At 38.7% G+C, this 23,863-nt stretch overlaps 1 protein-coding gene across 4 annotated transcripts in view; it reads left to right on the plus strand.

Annotated features, from left to right (window-relative positions):
• ARHGAP12 (Rho GTPase activating protein 12) overlaps positions 1-23,863 on the plus strand; it is a 64,914-nt gene that overhangs the window by 16,203 nt on the left and 24,848 nt on the right. For 2 of the 4 annotated variants that reach the window (XM_048952306.1, XM_048952307.1), the window contains exons 3-5: positions 13,831-14,094; positions 17,987-18,127; positions 19,688-19,768. In XM_048952306.1, the coding sequence (XP_048808263.1) occupies positions 13,831-14,094; positions 17,987-18,127; positions 19,688-19,768 (486 nt within the window). The remainder of the gene's footprint in view (positions 1-13,830; positions 14,095-17,986; positions 18,128-19,687; positions 19,769-23,863) is intronic. The other 2 variants (XM_048952308.1, XM_048952309.1) reach the window with 2 other exon arrangements.

Below are 23,863 nucleotides of genomic sequence, written 5' to 3' on the forward strand. Positions count from 1 at the left end.
GCAGGCTGTTCCGCTCCTAAGTGCTCCAAGGCACCACAGGTGACAAATGTCATTCAGTGCTAAGCTCCTTTGAAAGTTGAATTGCAATCTCTGCTCTTAGTTGCACGGTGATTTTTTTGTCTTGTACCATCTAAAATTTGTCTGTCTGTCATGGAACCCACTAATTGCACTCAGTGTTACCAAGTAAAAACGTGAGAGAATGTTGTGTAAGAATGCAGGCTTGGTAAAGGATGATCCAGGACAGGGACTGGCATAAAGCAAGTGGTGCTTAAACACCAAGTCCAACCTGTTTGCTGTTGGGTGGAAAAATAATAAATATGATAACATCAAAATTCATTTTTATTATATTAATATTAAAATGCAGAAATACAATGTGTTTAAAAGGGAGCTTATCTAATTTTAAACTAATATTTATGATGACATGACAAATTAAACTGTTGTTGAAATACCATTTACACGTGTGAAAAATGAAGTGTGTAAATATCAGCTGTTTGCTTCAGTGGTTCTGGGCAGAAGGTGGGGAGAGAAGCTGATGGAAACATGCAGTCACAAACGTCCAGCAACTTCATGTTCCCAAATCTTCTCAAGTAGAGAAGTCACCTGATAGTAACTAGTTGTATTAATCTTCTCAATAAAGGTATGCTTTCCAGTAGAGACGAGGATGTGTTGTGTATGTTTTTTCAATTGCTGTTTGCAGCATTGCGGCTCCAAGACCTATTTTGCCAGAGGGGCCAAAGCCTATGTGCTGCCTTGGCTGAAGGCAGCAGGTAATATTACTTTCGCTCCTAGATGAGTAGATAGGCCAGTGTGAAGGATGTTCTTGGCAGAGATGAGCAGTCTGAAGCCTTCCTCTGACTCTTGGACCACAGAGAAATGCAGGAGTGGTGGCTGTGAGGTACCCCAGGATCAACAGAACAGCCTGCAGCTTTTCTTAGGAGTGCTGTGCTGTCATTGTGCTGGATTTGGTTGTTGCCAGTGATTGGACTGCAATTAGATCTTGGTGATTGGATCTCATTAAGAATCCTTAACAAATGCGGCTGACCACCGTATGTATTCAGTTGCTCTTATGAAGATGACAGACTTTGGGGCAGTGCTGGCCTAAAGCATACTCAGGTTTTTAACGTTTTCCAGTAAGCCATATATTCCAATACAGCTGTTGTATGGAATAGACTGACCAGCAAGCCAAGCATTTTGGAAAGACAGCAGTTCTGGAAGCATTCTGGCTCACCAGCACACAGCACTGCTCTGCTTTTGCTCACCCCTTGTACCCTGGAGGGAGCTGTGGCCTCCTGCAGTGCCTGCTGCTGCTGGAATTTGCCTTTCTAGAGGAGTTCGTGGAAATACTGAAAATGTCTCTGGAAAACAGTGCTGAAGTCAATGGCAAGGTGCTATTTTGAAAACTTCTATGCAATAGTTTTACATTCAAGAGTTTTAAATGCATTGAAGAATATAGGAGAGAACAACTGTGCCCCTTACATTGCTGTCTCTTTTTCTTGGAGACTCCCAGAAAGCCCAGCCTTCATTTAACCTGTTCTCTGCAACTGGGCAGCTGCCTTCTGTACAACTTCTGTTGAAAGCTGACGTGCTGAGCTCTGCTGTGTGTGTGTGGAGTGGACTTCATGCTTTCCTTAACAGCATTTTTCCTTGTAGCTTGGCAGACCATGCCACAGTGTTCTGTTACCTTCACACTTTCAATGGGAACATTCTGCTGATGCCACTGCATGGGGCTGCCATTTGCTCACCTGGGGGAGGGCCACGTTTGCTGCCCGTTGCTTAACCATCATGAAACTGTTAGCAAATTCTTGCTATCTCAGCCATAATGCAGTGCTAATAGGTTTGCATTATTGTGTGGTACAGTTAAAAAAAAAAAATAAAAATAGTCTGGAATGTTTTAGTAATGTGAAATAGCAACAACATGCTGCTTGATGACTTCTGACAGCGTTTTTTGAACTCCCTCAATGCATGAAATGCATTTGTCATAATCTTGGTATACAAAATGCTGATAGGACTTTTCTTAGAAGATACAAGTTACTAAAAATCTTTCTATATAATTTCTAATGTAATACATAGGATAGCTTCTTGGCAGCAAAAACATAATTAGTTCATTTAAAAGCACTCTCTTAATTTTGACATGATTCATCAGAAGATATGTTCTTTGTCTTTTACCTCTGATCTGCTTTTTGCTGTAGAGACAGCATCCATTTTTAGGTTTGGTAGCAGTTCAATCCTGGCTTCCTCTTACAGATTGATCAGAATGGATCTCTGACATCTAGAGATTAGGATCAGTTTTTCGTTCTAGCTGTCAACAGTGGAAAAACTGTTACGTCAGACAACCAATTTAATTATACTGGTTTATTTTGTTTCTTTTAATAACTTGTGAAATTGATTGCTTGTAGTCGTGGCAGGAACTGGAAAGGCCACGTTTTTCCCTGCAGTCGCCAGCTTAGTACTGGATATGCACCGTGACTGTTGTGCTGTGGTCAGAAGTGTGTCAGGGAATGAAGTTTCCTATCTTTATTGCAAGGGCTGCTTCATTTACAGCTGCATTAATTAACCCATTTATATCTTGAATTTGAATTTTATTTAGCTTGTGGAGCCAGATGTTGAGAGAGTTTTACAATCTGAATCCTGCAGTGTGGTTCCCCAGTGTGAACACAGCAGCAAAAGTGGGAGGACAAAGTGCCATCTTTCTGATCCATGCATCAGTAACAGACCCTGTCTGGACAGATCCAGCTGGCACAGCAGGACTTTGGAGAGGGGGCTTTTACTACAAATATCAAAATAGCTGTGGTTTTTTAACTTTTTTCCTTTGCTTTACTGTTTCTGGCGGGCTGTCTGTCTTTGTTACTGATTTCTTAAGAGATGTTTCATTCAAGCTCTGCTTGAGAAGGACCTGCTGACAAGAGGGTTTGGTAAAACACGTAACTATGAATAGTTGCTGATACTCATATGGGGAAATGAAATCAGCACACAAAGATACAAATTTCAAGAATATTATTCTACTTTTGGGTGTTGATACCCAATGGTTTGCTTCTGCAGCAAATGCAGCAGTTGTTGAATAGATGGTACTGAGCCTTTAAATGAGAAGTTTCAGTATAGGAAATAAAAACCCTAGGCTTTTTTATTTTCTTTAAGTTATTAAGTAACTCAAAGATAGCAGTCAGTAATGCTTGTATTAATGTTGTAGTCTGATTTCTGTACACTAATGTTGTACAGATAGTCACAGTGAAACAGAATATTTTTGTTGACTGTTAATTGTACATCTAATCTATTTTTCGCCTTCTTATACCCTTTAAGATGGTGCTTTTTTTTTTTTTTTTTAAAAAAAAAAAAGAGTATAAAGAGAGATGCTATGAGAAACTTAGCTGACATGGTGCTTTTGAACTTCCGTTTTAGTTTTCTTTCCAGCATGCAGTTGGAAATAGCGAAGTAGAGCCCTTTCCTGTTACAGTAGATCTGAGGAGTAGAAAATCAGCATTTTGATTTGATTACTGAGAACTCGATGAGATGCTAATTGTCAATGCACTTCATTTTTTAAAAAGCAACTAGTATTTCTGTGGAGCGGGCTTCTAATGTCTTGGTTCTTGTGGTGCTTGACCACCAAACCATGTGGCTGCACATTCAAAAGTCATCATACTGGCACGCTGTTTTCAGTGGTCTGTTTTCGTCGTGAAGTTTAGCTGAATGTTAAGGTTAGAGGATAAACAGATGTGTTATTTTTTGAGTATTTCAGCGTATGCCTTTTTATTTTTAACAAGTGTCTAGACTATGTGGTTTTGCCTTGTCCCCTCATCAGTTCTTGTAGTTAGGATGCTGTAGACATACTACAGGCTGTATGTTTTGTGGTTCTTTCTTGATTACTGTAGTATACAGTTTTCAAACTGGTTTATCTTAATGGATACATGAAAATTATATAGGAACTAGAAAAATATGACTGCTTCTGAGAAGATAAATATTTAAGTCTAGACTCCCCTGCACTCTAAAAGCCCCAGGTTCATTTTGTTTGCAAGACCTCTATTTGTATTACAAACAAGCAAATGATGAAACAAGTTGTGTTTTGTAACATCTTGAGGAAGAACAGCCACTTGAAGCTTCCTGTCAGCACTGCAGCTGTGAGAGTCAGCAGAGGGGAAATGAGATCCTGCAGGTCTCAGGGAGGCTCCTGTTAGTGAAATGGGTGGTTTGGCCATCTACCCTCTAAGAATTTTTTTTCTAATTGTATCTGGAGATTGTCTTACTACTTCCGTATCTGATGGCTGTGAAGTGATAATTTGTAGTTACGAGTACCTTGAGCTTCCGGTTGTCTGGCATATTATGGGATATCACTATAGGTGACTTAAATTCTATGCTAAAAACCATTCTAATATATATGATTGCAGTGATTTTGCGATCGTCTTTGAGCACAGAAATGGCTTTGTCCGTGGCTGAACTCTAAAAGACCTACCTATCAATTCCAAAGTACAGTGTTGTGTTTATTTTCCTGTTTGATTTGTTTTGCTATCATCTTACTAATTTTTTTTTCATTACATTGGTGAGCAGAACAGGAGCCACTGTGGGGTTGGTGTGACTGACTGAGCAGACATTGTTATTTGTCTGAAATCTGAGCAGCTTGGTTCTTCAGAGCTGTGCTCTGTGACCTCGAGTAGTGTCCAGAATCATCAACCTGCACAGACACAGTGGGAACTCGTCTTGATACAAGCTGAACAAAATTGTCTTTTGCTTCAAGACAAATATATCCCCTTCCCTTACCTGTGTTTCTCAATGTTTCAAAGCTCTTCTGGGCTATAAATTATTTTAGGTACTGATATACCCTGGAGGTTTGGAGAGTAGATAAAAATATAGCACCTTTTCTTGCTTAGATTGATTCATTACAATGTGAGAAATAGACCAACTCAGCAGTCGGCATAGCTAAAAATAGGGGATCACAGAATGGTTTGCATTGGAAGCGACCTTGAAGACCATTGGTTCCGTCCCCATGCCATGCACTGGTTCCTACCCAGCAGCTCAGGCTGCCCAGGGCCTCATCCAACCAGCCTTCAGCAACTCCTTCAGCTACCCTGTACCCATTTCTTTGGGCAGGGAGCAATCAGCGGAGGGGCAGCGATTTGCTGGGCTGGTTCCTGCCCCCATCTTGCTGTGGGACATTGGCCGCTGGGCTGGGAGGGACTCGCTCCTGGTAGCCGTGAGCCAGCCAGCTGGCCTGGCTCTTTCTGGAACCTTATTTACTGTTTCTCTCTTATTTTCTGATCATTTAACAATTAATTTCTTTTTTCTTGTTTTCTAAACTTGAAAATGTTGGCTGAGCCCTCTGAGCTGTGTACTGTGTTAATCTGGTGACACGAACTGAATTAGCAAAAGTATTTGCTGAGCTCTCGGTATAAGCAGAAGTGTCAGCGTGGCTTCTGCCTTTATGCACAAAGGAAATTCTTCTTGTGCGTGCATGGGGAGTTAGGGTAACTCACTCGTTTAAAACAGCAAATTACTCTTCTCGTGGCTTCCCTTTCTGTTAAGATGAACAACAAAAAACAGTTTTTAAAAAAAGAAAAAAGGGCAGAATTTTTTTTTTCTGGTAGTGGATGTTCTGATGAGTTTAAAAGGCTGAAAAATTTGCCTGTAAATGGAAGCGTGGAAGCAGTCAGGACTTTGCATATACTGTATACAGACTTGAGAACAGTTGTATCCTAGCATTCCCAACTCCTTACTGTGGCTCTGTTTTATGTTAAAGTATGGCTTAATTACTTGATGGAGAGGATCCATTTTAACTTTTCCAGACTTTGGGTGTGAAACTTGATGTTTAGGTTAGGATACAGACCTAGCATGGCAGCATGTAAAATGTGGTGTGTCACCATACATCTGAAATTGGATAGTCCTGCAAAACACTCAGAGCATGCTGCTTGGGCATTGCTCTCAGCTAACAAATTGTGCAGTACTCAAAAACTTGTCCCTCAAGTTTTTTATGTAACTGTCAATGAAAGTTCATGCAAGTACCCCCTGTAGCTGTTTTTTGAAGCGACTTCCTTCATTCCTTCTCAAATGGAACCTTGCCCAAGTCACCTGCGTGTTGGGGAGCTGGGAACAGCAGCTGTGTGAAGCCGTGCAGGGGGCAGCTGCCTGCTTGTTCAGGAAGGGATCAAGCCTGCTGCTTACTCAACAGAATATACTCTTGTTAATATATTAGGAAGGTAAGCCAACGGATTTATCCTAGTGTCTGATTTCATACTGTACTGTGTTTGCTTTCTAGGCTGCTTAGCTGTGCTTCCAATGGGGTTTTGCTTTCTTTGTACCACTAAGTGTACTGATACTGCAGCATTTTTCGTGATGTTTGAATACTGGTGGTGTCCTGCAGCTGTGTATGTTATTTAGAAACTTATAGCTGCTGCAGTTCATAAGCTCAACAAGATATTTTGAAATTATTCCAACATGTAACAAAGAAATATTGGCTTAACAAGTGCTTGCAGAATTTGCTGCTACAAGCAACATTCTCTGAAGTAGTTTCACACAAGTGAAATCTGCTGCAGAAGCAGTGTAAAAGGCCAACAGCTGTAAATAAATTGTGTGGGAGTTCTGCATTTTCTTGTAAAGCCTTTGGAAATGAATACTCTTTTTGAAGAACACAGATTTGATGACTGCTGTGTTCTAGAACAGCGTCTTGCAGATTGTTCATTTAAGTTGATAACCAAACCATCAAGAAATATATTTAAGAAAGTTTTAGTGCCTCTGGCTTTTTCTTCCTCTTAAAAATAGTAAAATATGATTCATTTGAACAAGAAGTCTGTTCTTTGGTATTCTGCTTGGTGTTGGATTTCATTGTATGTTTGTCGAGTGGTGCTTGAGTGATCTTTCTGGCTTTCTGAGCGTGCCCACTAATACAGCTTCAGCACCTCGGCGTCTATGTAGAGGGAATGTTTGCTTTCCCATCTGCCCTTCCTATGGGTGAGCAGCCTTACGCTGCCTTGTGTAAGCACTGAACCCTCAAAAGTACACTTGCATGCTATGGGATCTGTGCTTCTGGAAAATGTAAAGCGTAGGAAATATTGCTACTCAATGTAAAGTGATAGAAATAAACTGATGGAAACTTTTTTTTAACCTTTAAGCTGCCATGAGTTCAAGTAACACCATTCCAGCCCCCAATTATATTTCATATGAGGTAACTCTTTAGAGGTGCTGTGGTATGTAACAGTGGCAACAAAGAAGTCCAGGGAAGTTGATAATTGGTAAACTTTGACCTCTATAAAGCAAGTAAGAAATAGAGCTATACGTTAAATTCATTAAGCAAAATAGTAAATGACGTGTGAAGGGAAGGGGAACTTTCCAGTACTCCTGAAACCATTGTTTACAGACTGTTCTACTGTATCAATTGCTTTGCTGTAGCACTTCTAAATGTGAGCTCTTGTGATCCTGCCCAGCTGAAAAAGCAGTAGCTGTCAGCATGGTACATGCCAGTGCTCTGCTGGAGTTGAGCTTCTGTGGGGTTCTCTGTGTGATTCGATTTCATAGAAAATGGTCCTCAGGAGGCATCACAAATGGTTCCCAGCAGCTTTGTTCTTCACAAACCAGCTTTCAGCCATGCACTTTAGGTTCTCCAGAGGTCGAGAATTGGCAGCAGTGAAACTACAACAGAATGTATTTTGTGTTTCTGCTACAGTTGTTGAAAAATCCTTCTTATAGAACCAACTTTATCGCTTTTATGAAACTTGGAGGAAAAATAAACATGTAAAGTTAATGCTGCAAGACGTGTCCAGGTTGTTGAAGATGCTGAATTTCTGAATTATGTTACAGACACTACATTATGTCTTTTGATAGTTTGTTTGGTGGATGAACAGAATAAAAAAAAAAAAAGAAAAAAAAAGAAAAAGGCCTCCCCACCACCCCTGCCAAATAGAACGAGAGTTACTGGCTGACTCCATAACTTTACATTTCCCAACCATAGCCTAATTGGTGTTAACTTTCTCTGTAAGCATGTGTGAAATAAAGTGTTTCGTATGGTATTTAAATTTCCTACTATAGGAGAAGCAGCTTTGTTGTAGCCTGGGACAAAAGCTTTTTTATTAAAGGGACAAGCTAGATTGTGCAAGTGGCAGAGAACAAGTACTGTAAACACTGTCATCTTTGTCCATATTGTACAAAGGATCCCATTGTAAAATCCTATTTCCGTTTTTTTATAAAATATTTGACATCACTGTCGCAGTCCTTTGGTCAGTTATATACTGTCTTTTCTTGCTACGGAATTCATAAGCTTACATATGCCCGTCTCAGTGAGGAACACATGAACGCTATAGAAATGTGAATAATAAATCTGTACAATGTAAAGGGGGAGGGGGCTGGTTTTCCATCAGTTTTCTTTGATCAGTCAATGATGACGGATGGACTGGGAGCAGCCCGAGTTGTGCCAGAGCTGCGCTGCTGCAGAGGCTCAGTGCTTCTGCTCCCAGCGGGGTGTGAGTGTGCTGGGAATGGGCCTCCTGCCTGCCTGCACTGCAGTGCTTTTGCAGTACAACTTAATGAGGGGGGAAAAAAGTTATTTTAGGCTACCAAGTGAAGGGGGTGCATGTATTTTGATATTAATGCATAAATAATCCCTATCAAGTGTGAAATATGTGTATGTATAAAATTCTATTTTCTATTTATTACTGTTCTCAGAACATTGGAATTTTTACTGAAAGGAATTATGTTATCACCAGATAAAGAATTATTTTTAGCAACTCTGGGAGAAGCATGTCTTTCAAATGGCTTAAATAGCAAAAGATCTTTGGCAGAACACAAGCCCTGCATCCTAAGATGCTTTGTTTCATAACCTAGTTTCATATATAGATGTTTATATACAAAAGTTGATAAAAAATGTAATTAGGAAAAATAAATTACATGCTTTCTTTTTATTATCAATTTGATGCAAAGTTATTGGCCAGCCATTTATAAAAATGACTTTCTTGAGAGTGCTTGGATCACTTGCAGTGTGTGATGCTTTAAACATTGAACTGTTTCATTAATTGTTGAATGGCCTTTAATTAGCAAATATATTTGAGATTTTTTTTACAGGATGTTTTTGATACTGTATTGCTTCACTAAATCCTTTATTTATCACTTTATAATGATAAATCAATGGGTGAAATTTAGTCCTGTTAAATAATATTTGCACTACTGTGTCTGGCTGTAAATCCGTGATCAGGTATTAACAGGCCCGTAATAATTTTTCTTTCAATGCATATCACAGGCTTACAGTCTAAGGCACTACGTAGTTAAATATTTGGCAAGGGAAAGTCAGCGCACACAGAATTGTTTGGGTTCCCATTTTAACTTTGCTATTTAAAAGAGTTTATCTTTACCTGTGAAGTCGGAACTTGTTGAAAAACTCCCTCATGGAACACCCGAGAATGTAAGAAGTTTTGGATGTGCCTAAACATGTTAGAAAGAAAGTAGGATCCTGAGCATGTTTGTAGAAACTCAGGCCTTGCAGGGAGCAGGAAGAGAAAGGAGGAGATAAGCTGATTCCAATTGAAGCTGTCACTTCTTGAAATGAAAATGTAGAGGTTCCGAGATTACTTTGATATCATTCTTGTGGAATGAAGCTGGTATTGAAGTCTCAGGACTTGCTGAAAGGACAGTGGCAATTCTTTGGCAAGAAGCTTGGTTGTTGTGGGAACTGGGATTCTTCATTTCCCTCTGCTGATCTTACACACGAATATGGTGATCTGCTGAGTGTGATCTAGTGCATCACGATAAGGTCTACCTGTCCTTTTCTGTCTCATTAACAGTGAATTGTAGAAATCTAAATGCTGTTACTGAAATGGAGGCCCTTAATTTCAAGGTTATAACGTTCAGAAAAGCCGTGAACAGAAGCAGGACAAAGCAATCATTTGTAATGCAGGGAAAATCATTTATGATTTGTTCTGGAAGCAGTTATGCTCTAAAAGCTGTTGTGTTGGATTTGAATGCTGTAAAAGGTGGCTGTCAGATTCAGGGTATTTTTTCCTCTCTGAATTATTTGCGTCCTTGATACAGTATGTTCTCCTTGCTTATAAAACAAACAATGTCGAAACCAACAACATATTTTTAGCAGATAGGAAGAGATCTTTTGTCCTTGCTTTTAGTAGAACTGCAGTCTTAGGCTGCTGGAGTGCATTGAACCTCCTTGTTTGTTTGCTTTAACATTGGATGCTTGAGCAAATACTGCTGTCTGAAGAAAGCCATTTGTTCAAAGTAACTTTAAAACCCAAGGTATTCTTGAGAAGCTTCTAAGCATTTTGATAATGAAAAAGTGCCTTGTGAAGTATAGTAAGATTGCTTTCCATTGCACTGAGTTCAAGCGTGTGTTCAGAGGCCTGATAGCATATCTGGCATTTGAAAATGTTGACTGCTCATTCATGAATGATTAACAAGTTGTTTTATTTAAAGGCATGTGTCTGCTTCCTACTGTGCCAGTGTAATAACTAAGTTCCAAAAGTGCCACACATCCTGTCTGATTTTGAAGAACGTTTTGAGTTGATTCTGGAAACTTCTTCCTGTGTGTAAGTCTTCATTATCAGTTTGCGAGTTTGGAGTTCATTTGCTGATACTGCAACTTAACTGAGTTAAGTACAGCAGTCCTCGAATGTATCAAACTGAGCGTTACTGAGTTACGGGGAGGTCCTTTGTACTCATAAGGCTGACATTGTGCTTACAGGGCTGTGTAATTTTCGCTCATTGTGACATTGCAGAAGTACTTCTCCTTTCTCATTTTTCCTCATCACTTTCTACCTAGCAAGAGTTCTTCATTGCTTTCAGTCAGAGAAAGTAGCAGGAAGAAGCTTGAAATCATACCAAGAGGCAGATGAAGCTTGAAATGCACCTTCTGTGTACGTGCGTGTGCATGCTGAGGGACGTGTTTTACATATTTTCTCGCTATCAGAGTTGCAAGAACAAGTAGTCTCTTTCAGTAGATTTAATTCTGCCCATGTGAGCACTGGAAGTTCTGTAGGACAAAAAAGGAAGTAGGGAGGGAAGTTCTAACTGGAAGTCCACGTGTACTTACAGAAATGTTTCGTGTTTAGCAAACCTGTATTTATCTGCATTTGGGAAAACAGCCATGGAAATTGTTATAAATGATTTTGATTTAGGTAATGCTTTATTTACTCCTATTTACACATTACCAATGAGCTTAGTAAATGAAAGGAAAACAGTTAAATTATTTTAATATGCTTTTTGACTTGAAACTAGTGGCAGTTTTGCAGAGCAGACTTGAACTAGAAGCAGTCACCTTCATCACAATGGCAGGGGTGTGGGAGGCCTGGGAGCTCGGTAGGGCCGCCTGGTGGGAGCTGCCTGGGGAGGGACAGGCCTTCCTGCTGGCGTCCCCAGAGCAGCACACAGAGGTCGCTTCATGGAGCTTTTGTAAGTTGCTTTATTAATAAACAAATTTTTACCAGGTAAAATTAACATTGGTAATGCTGGGTGCTGTTGAACTCAGCACTGCAGGCAGCAGCGCTCCTCACTGCGTGCCCAGAGGTATGGGGAAGTGCTGCTGCGTGCCATGTGGTTGTTTAGAGCAGTTCCTGATAAGAATGTTATCCCCATGGATGCACTTAAAGCTAAGCTGTGTGCTGAAGGTAGATTTATGAGTTTGCATTTTTCATGCTTTGCTGAAAACAGTAACTTAAAGGGTGTCTCTTAAATCTTGTAATTGTACCAAAAAGGTCTCTCAGGAGAGAGCTGGCTGCCCTGGCTGGCAGGGCTCGTAGTTGCCTTGTTTGCTGTTCTGGGCAGAAATTCTGACTTCTCCGCTTGTAAACCAGAAATTTTAGTTTAGAAGTGTTAAGCAGTCAGAAGAAAAACACACGTTACAATTTCATCACACATTAGTGTATGAAGTGTAACTGATGTGTTGCTTGAGCTGCGTGGCAGCACATGGAGCATACTGGCCTTGAGTTGCCAGTATCATTCTAGTGTCACATGGGTCCTGCAGCTTCATCCAGAGTTGTTCTAGTTACAGTGCCGAAATCAATTCTGGTCTTTCGTGGAAGCAAAAATTGAGGATTGCTGTGCGAGGCTGAGGCCTGTGCAGCAGCAGGCAGGGCACTCTCAGTGTTCAGTGGAGTCAAGGGACGTTCCTGAGAACATTTATGGCAGTGCTCCTTATGCTATTAATGTCCTCCAACATTACTTTGTTGAAACAGTACTTTACCAAATCCAGCTGTTCCAGCATTCCTCTCTGCCCCTCTAAAAGGAGAGACTTGGGTAGTAGAAAAGTAGTGTTTTCATAAAGTTTTGTAGTAGGTTTCTTTCCTTTGAATTGATGGAGGAGATGCTAATTGTTCTCAGCTGATTTTGCAAGTGCTGCAGATACCCTTTCCCCCCAGGTTTGCGGTATATTCCTGTTAAACACACTGTACTTGCTGTATCCAGTAAGTTGTCTTTTCACTTTTAAAGATTCACAAAACAGGTCTGTGCTTGTTTTAATCTCATTAAGTTCCTCTCTAGCTGTTTCCCCTTCTGGTTGTGGATATTGCCCATATTTGGTTCCAGCTGTGGAGCAAGCAGTTGATATCTGATTGTGTGGTACAATATCCTGTCTTGTCTGAGCAAACCCCAATAATTTATGATTAGATGTGGCCATGATTAGCAGTCTAAGATTTTAATGTTTAAAAGCACATTGTAAAGGATCTTTTATGTAACGCAATATGTTCTTTTTTTTCCTTTGAAAGATGCAGCAAGAGGCACAAGGGCTTGCCTACAGCAAAGCTTCTAAATTAAAAGCAAGCGGGGGGAGGAAGGGATGGTTTGCATGATATTTTTACTTTCTTTAGAGTGTCTGAATAAATGCCGTGATGTAGAGAGTTGGCTTTATGTTAACAGGCATTCAATTTGGCTTAATGGCAAGCTGCTTCCACAGCTTCCTGGTCACAGTTCTCATGAAAACACATGCTCTTATCCTCTGCATGGTGTGTTTTACATGCTTCTACTGCACTTCAGAAATTGAACGTCAAAAGTATATTTTTCTCCTAACCACTTCTGTGGCTTATTTGAAAGTACTCATGGTTTCAGTGAGTACCACAGACTTTTAACTATGCTTTTCGCAGGTCTTCATATCCACAAAATATGAATGTGAAATTGTCCTTAATTTTTATTTCCTTGTGGACAATTGTTGTTCTCCTTATTTGCATACATATGAATAAAATTGGGCACTTTAAATAAGTATCCACATAATTTCTGTAAGAAGGGAGTGGTAATCAGAATGCTCACAGTGTTATTACATAAAAGAGTTTAAGTAAGCATTTATTTGGAAAGGCTTACAGGTATAAACCACCCAAGTGTTTTCTGGAGTTTCAGCATCACCACATTAGATTTGTCTTTCAAATTCAATGGTCTGCTGACTTCTTGTTGAGAAACAAAAGCACTGCTTTATATTCACCATCATTTATATAATATTACGGGACAAAAATGACTTGGAAACCATCTTTAATTGATGAAGTAGCATGTAAGAAATAATGTATTTCATTTTAAGATCATATTACTTACGGCTACTGAGCAATCCTTTAACTGCATAGCTGAAGTTTTAATATATATAATTATTTGATGAAGATTTTATTGCATTTCAAATCCATTGCAAGGCAATTATCAACTTGGAGAAATGCTGAAATGTGAACTATAAAGATCACAAACAACATCTGTTTAATATTGAAAAAAATCTAATCTTTTTGGTATCTTGTGGCTTTCCTTTGTGCTTTTATAAGTAACAACAACAACAAAAAAATGAGGAGTGTGTTGGTTAATTTTACTCTTGTAATATATGCTGATTTGTAAGGGAGCATTATAAAAGTCATTTGCTCTTTAATAATACATTTCTTCTCTCAATAGCCAACTACTCCACCAAGCCAAGGGAGGCCTGATTCACCAGTTTATGCTAATTTACAAGAACTGAAAATATCTCAGTCTGCACTTCCACCACTACCTACAAGTGCTCCAGTCCAAATAAATGGGGAATGGGAAACCCATAAAGATACAACAGGACGCTGTTATTACTACAACAGAGGATCACAGGAACGAACCTGGAAACCTCCACGTTGGGCCCGAGATGCAAGCATTAATAAAGGGGATTCCCAGAGCCATGCAGATCATGAGGTAGTTTGTTCTGAGATCACAATGAGGTTGTAATGCATTTGAATACTGTTTTGTTATGGAACTTGATATCTCTGAATTTTGAGGTATCAAGGACTGTCTTCATTTGTCTTTTCAGTCGTGTGGCTTCATGGGATTCAATCAACCATTGACTTCAGTCAATTTTGTATATGAAAATGTGTACATGAAATGTGTACAAGATGGATCATAAGCCTGAGTACTAGTTGTGAAAGTACCTGGCAGTCCCTCATCAGGTGTTGCAGGTTTCCTTTTGAAAATAAAGGAGAACTTGAAACAAACAGGAATTTAAATGACAATGGAGTAAGGAAACCATTGCAGCTTTTCTGACATGGAATATGTTCTCTTTTTCAGTGTATTCTGCACATTTCTGGGGTGATAAAGGGAGTGGGGGAAGGACAGGAAGTGAGGCAGTTTCTAGAAACTGGGAAGGGAAATGAAATACGAGGGGAGTTATCAGTATAAGTTAAATACACAATAAAACAAAGGAAAGGTACGTGCAGGTGTTTGTTCCTGCTTGGTTAATGCTGTGGCAGTAAGTCTACATAGGAGAGTTTGGGAGCTAAAACTAGACTTAGTGATGTTTTGTAGCACTTTCCAACAGCATCAAAAACACTGATGAAATTGAGGCTTCTATTCAATTCCATACATTTTTATCTAACTGTTTTCTTACAAGAAATGAATTTACACACTTATCAATGATTTCTTTTTGGGCCTTGGATATCTGCAGAGAAAACTAGGGGAAAAGGCAATTAAAAGTAATACTTTGTTAGGGAAAATTGTGAACTTTGAGGAAATCATTTTCTTAATTCTGCAAATGATAACTGGATGTCCTAGAGAAGAAGAGAATGTAAGTAACAGTGCTGGGAGGTGTGTCTAATCAAGTGTCTGGATCTCATGGTGGCAAATGCTTGGGGAAGGCTGTAGGAACTTCTGACCTAGTTACGTTCCAGCTATAAAGCTTATTTTTTCTCGTAATGCAAATCCTTCACCTTTTAGAGCTGTTTACTGTTGTTAAGCTTTCCCACAGAAGTTATTTGCAATAAAAAATAGTTAAGGATAATATTTGAGTAGCTAATGTGCTATGTGCAGCTGATTGGTAGGCAGACCCAAACAAGTGGTGTTAGTCTATCTCAATTTGCTGTGATTCAGATAAAGGAAAGGAATAATTGGAAGCTGAATATTACTGTTTAAATATGCTTAAAACAGTGTTCTTGTATTCAAACAGTATTGAGGTTAATCAGTATCAAGCTTGAAAGAAAAAGCAAACATATGTCAAGAAATCTTCTATTTTCATATACCTTTTTCAGATATGAGGAAATCCACTTGAACTACACATGAGCTATTATGTTGTTTAGTTTTAAAATTTAATTGTATACTGCTCAGAAGTTTTAGATTGCTAAGCATCCTGTTATGGAAATCTGCCTCTGGGCCATTAGTGCCAGAAACGAGGCGGACAGCAAAAGGGAGCCCTCTCATTGCCATTGGGAATGGCCTTCTGAGCAGCAATGGTATTTGCAAGCATTTAAAGAGTCTTACCTTCTCGCCACTGGCTAGTGGCTGCAACAGGTAAACTGGCAAAACTCAGTTTGCCAGTCTCTGACAATTATCAGTTAATTTCACGCTTGGCTGTTCTTTTGCTAGGTACAATTTTGTTCTTCTGGAGTGATTTTCTGTGAAGAAATGACTGCTTTTATTTATTTATTTTTTGAGTAGTAACTCACGTAGCAATGTGTAACTGGTTTCCTAATGTCATCATTATTCCTTCTTCTCATGGAAGTACTTTCAAAAATTCTTTCCCCCACCATCTGCAGAGGATTCACCACGTAGTTGCATGTTCAGAAGCTTCTTTACTGCTTTGTTTTTACTGTTGTGTCAGATAGCTCAGTTCGTTCACTTGTTTATGATGTTTGAAGGCCAATCTGTACTAGTTTTACCAGTTCTATCCATCAAACAATCTTATCCATCTCAATTTCTTTTTTTGTAAGGTCAGTGGATGATATGTGCTTTGATTAATATAAACAAGATTCTTTTGTAATTCGTCCTTTATGGCTATGCTATTACTGGTTGGTTTGAAGCCACTTTTTTCTTCTTTTCAGTCCTTCATTTGTGAGTGTTTCACAGTCCACTGTTTGTGTTCAGCATTTCATTTATGGTGTTGAATACTTTTACCAAATACGTAAAGGTTGAGATACCAGGCTAAGCTACAGTAAAACGAGGTGACAGATTTGGTAGCTGTCTGCTTTAGATGTTTTTAGTTGATTGAGGTGGAATATGATTGGGGCTGGGACTCTTAAGTAGAAATATTAGGCTACATGAAGTAGGAAGCATAGAGGCAGTACTGGAAAGGTGTTGGAAGAGGAACCAGAAGTCGTAGAGCGTGGTTTGTCCAGTGTTATTTTTAAAATGCCCATTTAAGCAACTTCAGCATTTGTTTTTATGTGTTAAAGAATGACTTTGGTTTGATAAACTTTGTAACGGCTCTGCAATTTCATTTAAGTTTATCAGCTAAAGTTAAACTCCTAGACAGTATGCTGATGGGATTAGCTGAGCCTTGGAACATCAGAACTGTTGTGTTATAAGTATGTTACAGACAGACATGTTAAGTCATTCTTACTGAGCAACAGGCTGGTTTCTATTTTTCTCCTAGGAGAATATTTAGTTTTAATTTGTATGTTGCTTTCCTCAGCATCAGGAATTATTTGGAAGAAACATTATCTTGTTTGGCCGTAATTTTTATTAAATATGTATATATTTCCAAAGTCCACTACCATAAGTGCACTGACATTTCTCTAATCAGTATTAGAACATTAAAATATAATTTTGACTTAAATATGTGTACACACTACTGCTATGTTATGAAGCAATTATTCAAGAGGAGCCTGTAGCAGCATTTTGAACTTGTTAGTCTCAAGTCCAAGTGTAAAAATGTGACTGAAGACTTTTTGCCCCAATCAGTAGAAATTTGCAGTTCAGATTTTTGTGTTATAGGAGAGAAATGAGATTGTTTAATGCATAGTTTAAATGCTCACATTCTGTAGGCTGTAGGGGACATTTGCTTTATGAGTGACCAGAAGTGATCTATGGATTTTGCTGTGCTTAGTAGTCAGTTTGTGTCAGCTTAGGGAGTTTCCCTCATGCACGTGGTGAGTTACCACAAGTTTTGATGTGTGTGCAAAACCTTTCTTCTATTTCATGCATCAAACTTGTTTCCATGTTATAATTCACTCTTAACTTTAGAAGATAATCTTATAATTCTGTTAGCTGTGCCTTTAGCAGGTAAAAATGTCTTGCTTTTAAATTGTCACGTGCCAACACTGGAAAGTAAAGACTGAAAATTGCTAACATTGTAGGATGCATCATACGCATAGACAGATTAGCTGAAGTTTCAAGTTATCCTGAATGATCATTTGGTTTCCATGAACTATTTGGAAAGAGAACGAGGGAATTTAAGTATGAAAGCTGGGATGATGCCAGAAACACGAGGTGTAGTATGTCTTGTGGGTGTTCTGGAGCAATAGAGGTAATGAAAGCTAGCTTCCTTCGTCATTCAGTAATACAAATTGGTGGGAATAAAATTTACATTGGCAACAGATTCAGAGTATTAATTAGGTTTGAATCTGTCATATGACACTGCTTGAATTTGAGTAGTCAGAATCTGGGTTAGTAAAGAAAAAGTATAAATTGTGTTCTGATTTTGTTTTAATTACCTAGCAATTATTGATTATTTATGAGCTCATTTTCTCATGTAAGGTATAAAAATGTGAACTTCCTGCTCTTATTACTATTCTCTTTCTAGTCAAATAATCTTTGATCTTTCAGATTTTAAAGCATTTTCATTCTCAAAACTGCCTTGTATGTTTCTGACTACTTGTAGCATCTTTCATCAGAAGAAAACGACCACAGTTCTTGTTACAGCCAGTCAGATAGTCAGTACGGTTCTCCTCCAAAGGGTTGGTCAGAAGAGTTGGATGAACATGGTCAAACCTTATATACCAATGACTATACTAATGAAAAGGTACTTTTTTCCTTCTTCTCATCACATGCTCTCTTCAGCTAATTCACTAATAGAAATGCAGATTTCATTTCTAGAAGTGAATAGCATTCCTTAGTGGTATCTACCTTTTTGTTTTTAAATATGCATGAAACTTTCTCAGATGAACTATTTTTTTTTTCTGACGTATGTACTTCACCATTCAGGGGAGGTTTTCTTATTTTCATTGGTGTCACATTATTTTAAATGAATATATAACGTGTATGTTTTTTCCCCACCTTCTATCCTCTTGGTTATACTTCAGGAATGAACTTCATACCAATATAATGATGTTCTTACTATCTTTTAAGTGTTGTTCTTGTCTACAGCTGTCTCCCAGATGGGATGGTTTCAAACTGAAAATTCTTCTTTTTCAGTTTCATCCTTTTTAAAAAGTTTTCAGTGCTGCTTTCAGATGTAGACAAACTTTGTACTTACACCATAGCTGTATCATAGATTTATGTTCTATTCTAATTACTGAATTGCTCCTGACAACTTAGCATGATTCTGGATGTATCCTAGAATTTTCTCCCATGAAGAAAAAATGACAATATTTGTTTATATTTGTAAAGCAGTCTATTTTTCTAGTTGTCCACTGAAGTTGTTTTGATTTCTTTGACTTTCAAGGAGTGTTTATTGTAGCATCACTTGTTCTCCACTTAGCGTATGCAAGTGCTTTTAAAGAAGCTTTTGAATAGTTGAGTTTTATGTCAGTTATGCATTTCTGTCCTTCTCAGATCTGTTTCTGCTGAAAATCTATAGTGCATGCTCTGTTTTGGCAAATAGGTAAACGTTAAAAAAAAAAAAAAAATTACATTGGGATTGATAGAAAACAAACTTACTGGTGCATAATTTTGTGAAACCTACTTGACCTGAGGTGTGAGTTTTTCCATGTATATTACTGTTCAAAAGTCCTGTAGAATTTTGCTCTTTACAGTTCTGTTTGTTCTGCACCATTAGTCATAGTCACCGTGGTTTTACCTCTTTGATTCTGGGAGTTGCTGTTAGAGGTTACAGAATCTGTATTATCATCTTAGACTGCAACTCATGCTCGTGTTGATGCTATAAAAATGGAGTTCAGGTTGTTTAGTAATCTCTTAAATTATCAACAGCTGCTAGATGAGCTACTTGAAATTTTGTAATCTTATGTATAAAATCCTTCCACAGATCTGGTGTAAAGATCATACCTCCTTAAAATGACATCATAATGATGATGAGTGAGATGTGTAATCTTCAAAACATCTGTTTATCACAATCTCTTAGTAGATTATATGAGTCATCAGGAATTCAGTATCTGTGTTACTGCAGGAGTTTTGCCTGAGGAGCTGCAGAAGGAAAAAGTGATAGTGAGCTGAATGCAGGAAGCTGAAAACTGATATGTTCTCACTACTGACTAAACTTAGTTAACGGAGGTTACTTTGCACACCCTGCTGAAGTGGATGGGACTTTATGACAAATTCACTTTAAATCCTAAATTATCAGAGTCTAGCTATGTTATGACTGTCACACTAATTACATTTCCTGTCATCACGCTTCTTTCTACAGTGGCTAAAACATGCAGATGAACAAGGTAGACCATACTACTACAGTGCTGATGGTTCCCGATCAGAATGGGAGTTACCAAAGGTGAGTGAGCTGAAGAAGAAACTTTGGACTGTTGCCCTCCTCCCTAGGAGATGTTCTATGAGGCCTTTAGTGGGAGTTAGACACAACAAGAGGACTTAGGGGTTTCACTTCATTATTTCTGTCACTTTTGTGGAATTTCAAGTCGTGAAGAAGAAAAGCACGCTGACAGACATAATAAAAATAGATGACGTAGCTATTCAAATAGCAAAAAAGATGTGATGTCTTTGCAGAACCTAGCTTTTCGTGTAAGGCTGCGAAGCAATATCTGTGATTTATTTTCATGAAATAGAAAGCATTTTTAGGGGAAAAAAGGTAAATTTTGTAAGCTACAGAATATTCCTGAGAAATTGTACTTTCTTTGTAGTACACTCCAAAGAGCATTATTTTTGCCATGCATTATTTTGCCATGTACACTTGATGATTCTGATTTTATACACAGAATTAGTGAAAAACAGAAGGTTCTACAGTTTAAGGTGTCTTTGAGAATGACCTTTAAGAGTTTCAACTAAAGTATAAACTGGTACTTAATATTGGAGTGAGAAAAAAAATTATGGGAAATTGACAGATTTAGGTAGTCGGAGGATGTACCTAATAACATATAATTCTCATTTTCAGAACGCTTGTCATAATTATGTTTTTATATGTGCCTTTCTAGTGTTAGGATGTTTGTTCAGTCTTATATATTAAGGTGATCATAATAAATATTCAGAGAATTGCATGCATAAGTATTCCAAAGAGTGTGTTCCTCAGCTATTATTTCCCTAAAGCCTGTGTCCTTTCTACTTAGAAAGGAGCAGCCTTAATAGAAAGTGCTTTTGGACAAGTATTTAAACTTAGGAATGTAGGTAAATGCTTGGCTCTTTTGGTAGATCAGCTGAAGAATTTGTGTTACTGAAGAGCTGAGTTATCTTTACGAATTCTCCAGTGTTCATCTGATGTGTTAAATATTTAACATTTTCTAATATATATAATGAATTGGTAACTATTGTTTTTGAAAGCTATTTAGCCATTGATTGACTATTAGATTAAGTAGAAAAGTAAAAATCTGCTTCAAGAAGTTCTGGTGGAAACAACTGGTAGTTAGGTGTTTATAGTTTGAAGTAAATAAGGGCAATAATTTCTTTGGTGCTTTGTTCTTTGCCTCCTGCACAAAGTTGACAGTGAAGAAGTTGCTTTCTACTAAAATAGGTTGGCTTTGAACAAAGTAACTCATTGAGTTTGGCTCTAATTCGGCTGTAAAAAGTTGCAAAGATAAACCAGAACTGTTGTGTGAGACATAAACACACAGAGAGGAGGTTTAGTGTGTTTGTAATGATATTCTAGTGGTTCTGTGTAAGCCTCCGAGGTCCCTCCTATTAGTAACCTTGTACAGAACGATAGCTAGCCTCTCTTTTTGGTCTGATCTGTGGTCTGATCTGCTTTGCCTCTTGTTTATATCAAAATTATCAAATATTGCTGTTAGGAACTTTCCTTAAGTTATTTCTCTTCTGCTGACTAGACTCTATTATTAGTTCCTTACTGAGTGATCTTTGAAAGCGCTTTAGTGGCAGCAAATATATGATTAACAGAAGTATATTAGCAATTTAGTTCTCAATTCACAGTCTTATGTATTGACAGAAATTCCTACCTATAGCTTTAATTAATATATTAAACATTTCAGCAAAATATTTAGCTAGTCTGCATCACTGTATCTGATGAACATACAGTGAAAATGTTACAAAGATGTGAGTAGTTGAGGCGTGATTGAAGATCAGTCTCCCAAAAAGCTTGCTGAGGCTGGTTCCAAAAGTGCTTTGGGACAAATGAACTGGAAACACAGTATAGACTGCAGAATGGCTTTGAAGAAAAATGATCTTTGTTGGAAACTCTCATGAATGCTTAGAGAAAAGACCATAGAAAGACTTCAGCACTGCCACTCTTGTTTAAATGAAAGTTAAGTTACTTGGAAAAAGATCTTTAAAAAGAAATTAGGTGGAGTCTACAGTAGTACTCAGTATCAGTTTTATTTCCCCTTGACATATTTAGATCTTGTGTTTCTATTCAAAATTAATTGCAAAATAAATGTATGGAATGGTATGGTTATGTGATGCTGTTAAACCAGGAAAGAAAAAAAGATAATGCTTTTTATTTTAGATTATTCTTGGTAATCTGCACATTATTAGAACTAGAACCAAGATACAGTACTGAGATAGTACTGTAACATGAAAAAGTTTTGCTTTTATAGCACTGGCTGTAAATGTGAACATGCTCTGTATTAGTGCTTCAGTACTGTACGTGTATATAAAAACAAGTATCTGATGGTGTTGGGGAGGAGGGTGAGTTACAACATAGATTACTTCAGACAGTCTTATAACAAGCCCTCCAGTCATATACATTTATGTAACATCTAGGAATAGCAGAATGCCTCTGGCTGAACTAACATCTGCATGGAGTAGCTTTGACAACTGCTGAAAAATTCTGTTAACACTTGTGATGAGCATGGCCCAACTTTTTGTAGTGGAACAGAAGAACACAATCATAATATAGCATGAGTTGGAAGGGACCCAACAAGGATCATCAAATGCAACTCCTGGGTCCGTACTACATAAAAGTTACCTACAAATCAAACGCAGTGTCTGTGAGCAGTGTCCAGATGCTCCTTGAACTCCAGCGCTCAGGGCCGTGCCCACAGCCCTGTGCAGCCCGTTCCGTGCCCACTGCCCTCTGGTGCAGAACCATTCCCTGAGCCCAGCTGCCCTCCCCTCACACAGCTCCATGCCGTTCCCTCAGCCCTGTCGCTGTCACACAGAGCAGAGCTCAGCGCTGCCCTCCGCTCCCTGTGAGGAGCTGCAGCCGCCATCAGGCCTCCCCTCAGCTCCTCTGCTCTGGGCTGAGCGCAGCCGGGCACCTCAGCCACTGAAGTCATATGTGTTGCCTTCTTCACTGTTCTACATCTTCACAGCCCTCCTGTAGACAGTTAGTTTATAATAGTTTTAAGTCCTTCTGATGTTGTGGTGGCCAAACTACACACAGTGCTCAAGGTGAGGCTGCTGAGCAGAGCAGGACAGTCCCTTCTCTCGCCACACCCAGGTGATGCACACCCCAGACTTTTCCTATTTTCTGCCCTATGTTCACTGACAGCTGAATTATTATTTGAAATGGATACTAATCTTTACTTGCAACTTGTAATACATCTTCCAGAAGACTTTCCCTTTCCTCTTGTGGATTCTGCTACATTCAATTGTTTGTTCTTGCAGATTATTAAAAACAAACAAACACAAATCAAAAAAATCAAACAACCCACTGGGATAGAAGGTGAAGCAAAGAACATCCAGGGCAGTCAAGTCAGTAGAGTGGGTGCAGAGGGGTTTTGGATCACTTCTGCTCCAACGGGAGCTGTCTTCTGCAGCAGCCTCCTGCCCTGCACTGTTCCTTCAGTGCAGCCGTGGCCTGAAACTCTGCTGTTGTACAGATGGAACATGAGGAGCCTTAATTCTCCAGGGAGAGAAAGCAAGGTGTGGGCAGGGTCCTTTACAGGCAGTGAAGAAATGTTTTATTTCTATTTATGTAAGGTGAAAAAAGCATTTTTTTTAGTTCATAAGAAATAGCAAAACATTTGCGTTGATGTTAGTTCAGTCACAGAAGTGAAAAGTTTATTCAAAGCCAAGGACAGTTGCAGCACTGGAGAAATCCTTTTGTTGTGAAGCAATCATTCAAAGAACAAAAATAATTTCAGACTGTTTACTGAGAAAACTGCAAATAATACAGTGGAGTAGATAAGGTGATAAAGGATAATGGGATGTCAGAATATTCTTATATGTTCCTGTTTTAATCCCTGACCTGCTTTTAACGTTGGGTCTTTACCAAATTTCACTGCCAGCTGCTTCCCACCCTCTTCTCCCTTCACCCGCCCAATTCCTTGTCTTTGACTGTGTCTGTTATTAGTGCAAACAAAGAGGAATCTTTGTTCTCTGTCTTGAAGCTGACAGATCTGTGTCATCTCCCAAAGAATGAGGACAACTGCTACAAATAGCTTGGAGGTGTTGCATTTATTTCAGTCACAATTAGGCTAGGACAGAGCCTTGAGCCATGCTCCATTATCGGGTTAAAATTAAA

Source organism: Lagopus muta, chromosome 7 (assembly GCF_023343835.1).
Source record: "Lagopus muta isolate bLagMut1 chromosome 7, bLagMut1 primary, whole genome shotgun sequence".
In the NCBI taxonomy this organism is placed as follows: Eukaryota; Metazoa; Chordata; class Aves; order Galliformes; family Phasianidae; genus Lagopus; species Lagopus muta.